This window comes from Toxotes jaculatrix, chromosome 20, assembly GCF_017976425.1.
Source record: "Toxotes jaculatrix isolate fToxJac2 chromosome 20, fToxJac2.pri, whole genome shotgun sequence".
Classification (NCBI taxonomy): domain Eukaryota; kingdom Metazoa; phylum Chordata; class Actinopteri; family Toxotidae; genus Toxotes; species Toxotes jaculatrix.
In genome coordinates this window covers 11074771-11082471 of record NC_054413.1, presented here as the reverse complement: position 1 = coordinate 11082471, position 7701 = coordinate 11074771, and the positions used below count along the sequence as shown (strand labels likewise).

The 7701-nt window shown below is 47.3% G+C and overlaps 1 protein-coding gene across 1 annotated transcript; it reads left to right on the top strand.

The window, feature by feature from the left end:
* The first annotated feature begins 969 nt into the window (after positions 1 to 969).
* skida1 (SKI/DACH domain containing 1) lies at positions 970 to 3951 on the top strand. Its single transcript, XM_041066042.1, has one exon. The coding sequence runs from the start codon at positions 1079 to 1081 to the stop codon at positions 3611 to 3613; it is 2535 nt and encodes an 844-aa protein (XP_040921976.1). The 5' UTR covers positions 970 to 1078; the 3' UTR covers positions 3614 to 3951.
* The last annotated feature ends 3750 nt before the right edge of the window (positions 3952 to 7701 follow it).

Sequence of the window (7701 nt, the reverse complement as noted above, 5' to 3'; positions counted from 1 at the left end):
GTTTAAGCGGCGCTGACTTCACACACATTAAAGCCGTCTAAAATGCCCGGAGCGTGGAGTCATTTTACCAGCACACAATCGATTGCATATAGGACCAGTATACCGCATGCATTTTGATGTGGACCGAAAGGGAACAGCAAAATACGTTCCGGTCTTACTTATCACGACACTTTGCACGCTCAGGCTACCTATTCTGGTTTTACTCGCGCCATGAACTGGGCAGAATTATTCATCTGCTCTTTCATTCAGCTATTGAAATATGAACTTGTCATAACTGCGTTATTTACTCAAACAGCGGAGACTCTGGGCACAATTGGAAACTATTGTAATGGTTAGGGTGTGGGAGGTGGAGGGTAGGGTGAGGGTGGATTGTGTGTGTGTGTGTGTGTGCGTGTGCGTGTTGGGTGGAGGGGGGGTCCGGAATATCCATTTTTATTGCATCACCTGTCAGCGGCGTCCAATGGGCGTCGACTCTGAGGGCATTAATTGATGAAGGTGTCTCCAGACTGGCGCACCTCCCCTCTCTGTCATTTTATTTGTGGCTCAACCAGCAGCCAGAATAGCAGCTGCATTTTAGCTCTTATTCTGTTTCTCTCTGTCTCTGACTCTCTCTCTCTTTCTCCCTCCCCTCCACCCTCACTACTCCCTCTCCCTCCCTCTCTCTCTCTCTCTCTCTCTCTCTCTCTCTCTCTTCTCCCTATTTTATCCCTCTGGCTGAGGCAGTGGTGTACACCTACCCCTCGTCCTGCTGCCGACCAGAGGGGAGTGGAGCCGGCAGAGGCAGGTAGCAGCAGCCCCGGCTTGGTGGACGTATCCGTCGCATTCCTCCACCATGCCGGACCGGGGCAAGAGGCGACGAGTGGATGCTGTCGGCTCAGTCAACCTATTAGACACCGGCAGCTCCATTTAACTCCGCATGTCAAAGTTTACATTTTCATGACGCAGCAGCAGCAGTGTGGATGGATTAAAGGTATGAGCAGGATGTCTTGAGCTCGCGACCCCTTGCCATTTACTGGTAAATCCATAATATACTGAGAGTGACTATATGGATTAATACATTGGAGCGGATATATAAAACATGGGAGACCTGGAGTGTGGTTTTGAGGAAATGCAAGGAGTGAGACTGGGATACCTGCTCATCAAAGGCAAGCAAATGTTTGCTTTGTCTCAGGTCTTCACCGACCTGCTGAAAAACATCCCTCGGACCACGGTGCACAAGCGCATGGACCACCTGAAAGTGAAGAAGCACCACTGCGACCTGGAGGAGCTGCGGAAGCTCAAAGCAATAAACTCTATAGCTTTCCATGCCGCTAAATGCACTCTCATATCGCGGGAGGACGTGGAGGCTCTGTATTTCTCCTGCAAGACTGAGCGGGTGTTGAAGTCCAACAAAAGGAAAGCGAAAGCTGTGTGTTCCCCCGGGGATGTCGATGCGTCCTCGGGACTCCTCCGTGCCGACGCCGAGCTGTGGAAGGAAAAAGTTTGGTTTAGTTTGCACGGCGTCCCAGAGACTCTCACACTTCACAACAAAACGGGCAGGCGGAGAGAGCTGACTCCTTGCCTTACCGACTCCAAACTACCTCAATTTTACCACAAAACCCACGGACGGGATTACCGTTCTGCGACTAAGTCCAGTCACAAACACTTTAAAAACTATGAAACAGCAAAAATAACAGGGAACCGCGTTACTTTGAGCCAAAGGCACTCGTTTTTCCGGAGCGCAGTGAGCCGACAGCCGGTGGTGCTTCAGTCCGCCATAGCTGCTCAGTCCAGGCTCTCGCGCTCAGCCGGTGACCTACTTCACAAAAGGAAGAGGAGGCGCGAGGGGGGCGGCGGCAGGGACAGCGCGAGGCACTCGTGGAGCAGGAGCAGACACGCGCACCATCATGCACCACCGGTGCTGCTAGTGCAACCCAAATCGTCCAGCAGTCACGGGACTTCTTTTGGTGCTTTCCACCTTGGTCCGGATTTCTATCTGGACCCCAGACCTCACCATCATCATCACCACCAGCATCACCATCATCATCATCACCACCACCACGAACAGAGTTTCCCGGAGAGTTATAGCAGCGACACTGAGTCCAGCACCTACTCGGACCGTGCGTACCCAGACTCGGACTTTGGCTCCGGCGTCTCCACCACCAGCAACTCCGGGAGTTCAGAGGAAGAAGAGGAGGGCGAGGATGAAGATGACTCGCAGTCAGAGAGTTCAGAGGTCAGCTCAGAGGAGGAGGAGAGCTCCTCTCAGTCCGATTCTAGCTCGGTTTCAAGCCGTGTTTCGGTCCAGAGCATCCGGTTCAGACGGGCCCGGGTCGGTTCTCTCGCCAAAAGTCTCAACACTAGTAAAGCACCTTTGGTCCTGCAGCCCACGTTTCACTACAACAACCAGCAGCAACAAGAGAAACAACACAGGACACTGTGCCATGTTGCCACTTCACAGACAGTGGACAGTAGACAGGAGAAACGGCAAAAAAGTGAATTTATTTGCAGTGAAACTAGAAAGGATTTGGGACCTTTACAGCTACCAAAATTTAACTCAGCTGCTGTGGGTGAGAGCTTTTTCACTGAGTCCAAAAAGGAAAAGGCGTCTGAGGCTGACCCAAGCAGGGCTGACCCTGTGGCTGAGCTGCCCTCTTATTCACCGGGACCGAACCGGAGCAAGGCCTTCCACCCCACGCGCAGAACACCGAGTTATCCCACCAAATGTCCCCCGGGACTGAGCGCACAGTGTGAGCAGGACAAAGACGCCAAGCTCCCCAAATGTACCGAAAAAAGGGAGACGAAAGCCAACAGCCTTAAACTGCCCACTCCGCTGAAAAAAATTAAGACCGAGGCTGAGGAGCCCTCTGTGACCGCCACCCCCCACTCGGACACCGGCAGGACAGCCAGGACACCACCCTTCAACCTCCACAACGTGAAAGTTAAAGTGGAGGAAAGCTGTGATGAATATGAATACCAGAGCCAGGCCACTGTAGTCAAATGTAAAGGAGATAAGGCAGAGAGCAGCAATGGCCAGTATCCCAGCGGAGCCATCAAACAAGGGGACTTATTCAATAGCGGAATTAAAGCCACAGAGAAGAGCCCTGATGTGGCCCCCAGGTCTCCGTATGGTCCTCAGGAATGCAGGAGCACCCAGGACACCCCATGTATCGAGGAGGGGGAACACAGGAACAAAAACTGCAGGACTCCGGTGCTGGGGAATAAGAAACCCCGAGTTTCCAGGACTCAAACAAAACAAAACGCACCCAGGGTCAACAAGGCTGCTTCTTCTTCTTGTTCTTCTTCTTCCTCCTCCTCCTCCTCCTCTTCTACTTCTTCTTTTTCTCGTCCCGTGGGCAGCGAGGAGGCATCCACGGAGGATTTACCGAGCAGACGCAAACGCAGCAACGCGAGCGCCGCAGCATCGCCTGCAAAAATGCCTTTCAGCCTGATGGCAAATTTCCCATCCCCGCCGTCGCTGGTTGTTGGCAGCGACGGGGATTTGTGCCCTGCTTACTCCCTAAACTCGCTGAGGGGCCCCGGGCCTCCCCCTCCGTCCCACCCCGTGTGGAGGTGGCAGCCAGGCGGCCAGATTCTCCCTCCCCCACACGCTCAGAGAACTAGGAAATACTGAGCTGGTTTTTTAAAGCAAAACAACAAAAGCCCCCACGGTGTCAATCTAGAACCCAATCGTAGCCTGAGTCTTAACGAGAGACCACCAAATTGCTCCAAACTTTATCGGTGTGTTATTTTATTATTTTTATTTTTTTTCCGCCACTCGTTTTTTTTTCTGTGAATGGATTTACATTCCGCTTTGTTTTGAAGTTTGATCGAGGAAAACCTACAAGATCCCCCCTTTTGGAGCCTCAGAAAACGCCCACAGGACTGTGAGACACCGCTCGTGGATTTATGCTTAAAAAAACTCCTGTTTTAAAATAAGCTATCAATCCTAAGCAATTTGTTAGGTTCTCATTATTGTTTACTTGATTTATTTTTTTTTTTTCCTGAGCTCGACTGTTTCTTCTTCGCTTTCCTATGCTCGACCTGTTGGATTGTATGGTGCCAGGGTTTCAGTGGTTTGTGCTTTGTCTGAAAAGAGGGGGGGGTTAAAAAAAAAAGAAAAAGAAATCACAGCATTCCTTGGGATGAGGCTACTTTTAATTTAGCTGGAAGTGAGAACAAGTTCGATTTGGTAAATGAGAAAAAAAAGAATCAGGGTTCCCATTCTGTGCCACTTGGTATATTTTATATATCAAGGCTGTGTTTTCTTTCATGACTGTCACGCTGACCAGCTTGGCCACACTGGCCCATGTGTCCAAGTGTTCAGTTTCAGAGAATTATTAAATATGGGTTTATCAATGTCTGTCTATACATACTCACAGCTAAGCCTTTATTAGATTTGACAGGAATTTATTCCTGGTGGTTGTGGCTTTTTTTTTTAAGAGTGCTTGAAATCTGGTTTTCAGTCTTGTTTTTATTTCTGCGAATTATTTCCTGGTTTTGCAAAAGTGTGTGTGTGTGTGTGACTGTGCACAGACGCAGGCCCAGACACCCAGACACAACACAGGCCTTATGTACAGACAATCAAAAAAAAAAAAAAAGGCTCAGACCTTCATAGCACGTTAAGTCTCCATGATAGACTCGATTTGTGCCCCCCCCCCCCCCCCCCCCCCCTCACACACACATACATACACACACCCACATCCCTCCACGGGTCCACTTGGCCACCGATTTTTCCTCTGCACATCATCTTTGTGCCAGAATGAGTCTGTATTTGCGTTCAGGGCATGAACATAAGTCAGGAAAATGTAAAACACAGACAAAATGACAATGTCCAAGATAGGTTACCGGTGGGATGTGAATCAGGAGTCACAGTAGGGGGGGGAAACAGCACCAAAATAGCGTGAAACACCTTCTATCTACACTGGCTACTCAGAAACAATGCGACAAAGCACAAGTGATAGGCTTCAATGCATTGCACTTTGATACTGTTGGGGGTCTGTTTGCAGCTTTAGGGTTTTCTGACTAGTCTGTGAGAAATGATGTCGGAGAAATGCTTAAAGAGAAAAACAAACTAAAGACTGTTTAATGTGGATGCAGATAAAAAAAAAAGGTCAATCTGCATTCATTTTCCTGCTCTTCGATATGTATATTTAGTATTCACTCATGTGTGCGTTTCTAACCACGCCATGATAGTTTTCCGGTTTCCCATAATTTAATAATATGCTCATTTCCGTGAAGCCAGTGTTGTTCATTATTCTTTTTTTTTTTTTTTAGTTCAAATCAGCTGTCACTATCTGAGCTGGAAGAAAAAAAAAAACAACGTCATTTTATTTCCCATTATTGGCTGAGACACCCCCCGCCAAAAAAAAAAAAAAAAAAAAAAAATCACCATCTCACATTACTGTGTTACTTTCATGTAGCTTTTTGAATATGGCCGCTCAGTGAATGTAGTGCCCCAGGTCTGTTTCATTTAGCCCCTGTAGGTTTAACTGTAGCTCCACCGACTTCAATGTACACCCCTTAAAACCAGGAGTAAATCAAGTGGTCAAAGCTGCACTTACATGTGGATATTTGAAGTCAAAGTGTAGATGTTTTTTAATGGCAGCGCAGGACGCGCTCTGCTAATTGGCAGGCTTTTCTGTCGGCGACAAAGAGAGGCCCAGCTTATGGCGAGCCAGATCACAACAAACCCAAAGCCCGTGAATGATGTCAGCCTCCTCACAAGCACAGCAAAGGGTGCATTCATTCAAAGGATTGTAGAAACTATTTAATGGGTGATTGTTAAAAAAAAAAGAGGGAAAAAATGTACAAAAAAGCAAGTTTCACTCTGGCAAAATCAGTGTGGATACATATGGTAGATGTTTAGCCATGTTGTTAAAGCACCCACTCTGCAGTCATGAAGCCCAAACTCACCATGGGCCTTATTTCTCCAGGCTGGAGCAGCAATTCAAACTTGAACTTAATATTTTCAGCCTGCAAACTGACTATTTCTGAAGCTCGATGAACACAAGCCGGTGTATGAGCAGGCTCGCAGTAAAACGGAGTGGGGGGGGGGGGGGGGGGGGGAGTGACGCTCATGGGGTTGAGAGGGGGGAGTCGCTGTGTTGCAAGAGCGAAGCTTTTCAACCTTTAATCCGCATGTCAAAAGCATAGGCTGCACGGCATAGGGAGAAGAGGAATAGCCTGTGCCCAAAGCTGTGCGGTTTTTCTTTTTTTTTTTTTTGCCCCCCTGACGCACCAGCCTATTCTCACGCAGCGCTCACAATGCACTGCTGAGGCACGGAGATGGTGGTAATGGCCTGTTGGGAGGGCCTTTCCACCATTAAGACAAATAGCTCTCTGACAGTGACGCTATCAATGTAAACAATTGCATCGTGCAGCAGCTAGAGGCTGCATGCACTCTCCTCTCCACACACCCCCCCTCCCCACCACCACCACCCCCCTCCCCACCTCCCCCTCTTTCCCCCTCACCCTGCCCTCCTCGTTCACTCATTCACTTCGCTTTTTTTGATACAATACTTGAGGTCAGGTTTTTGACATGGAATTTGAAGTCACTGGTTGTTTATATGAGACTGAATATTTATTTTTGTGAATTTTTTCTGGGGTTTCTTGTATATTGATTTTTTTTTCTGTTTTTGGGGTTGTGAATATATAAATATATATATAGTACAGCTGCACTCGAAATGGAAACTTGAACGGTGGATTTCTGAAGCACTTTCCCTTTCTTTTTTTTTTTTTTTAATTATGAAGCATTCATTAAACGCGACTGAGTGTATTTATCAGACTCTTTCTCTTTCTTTGGAGTTGGACAATCAGTTGTTGTTTTTGGATGGGGGTCAAAGGGATTTAATGATAGAGGAATTGGCCTGAGATTTGCGTCAGGAGAGGGTTATGAAAACAGAGACTTGAAGTCATTTTTAAACTTTCTTTATGGGGCTTCCCTTTTCTTTTTTATTATCTTTTATTTTGGGAACACAGCTGCTTTTCATCTTTTGCTGTATCTTACACCAGTTTGCCATCACATGTCCTCAGCCTTTTAACTTACTCTGTACCAGGATTAATTTCATAAATGTTTAAAGGCGTTTAAGGAAAATTACACATATCCAGCTTTCAATTAAATACCAGATAAGTATTTTGTCCTGAGGCAAAGAGGTTTAACATCTGAAAGGAAATAGACCTCAAATAGATTTACAGTAGTGCTTATCCACACTGTGGGCAGTTTATAGTAACAATAGAATTAATGATGACTGGTAGTAAATATCCCTGAAAGATGACCACACACAGTATCTTCAGTTTGGTGAAACTCTTTACAGTAGAGAGGGATTCCCTTCCCCCGGTGTGTGTGTGTGAGAGAGAGAGAGGGGTTTGTGACGGAAGAAGTGGTAGGCCCGCAGAGCCTTGCAATAATAACAAGAGGCAAACCGCAGACATTTACGCATGCAGCATTTCCAACCACTGCACATGAGGTGGTGCGAGCTTGCTCGGTCTTATACATGAAGCAGAGAGAAACCTCAATAAGCTGAACCAAGCAACACTCCTGCAGGGACACGGAGCCTTCGAGCAACTCATAAAACAAACAGTATTGTAGTCTGCATGCGTTTGCAGGAAGCTTGTGTGCAGAGATGGCCAAATGAAAGCATCATTGTTCTCCTCGATAAACAACTAGATAAGTGCTAACCCTGCAGCAAAACCACAGCTGTACCTGAATGCTATAGAAAA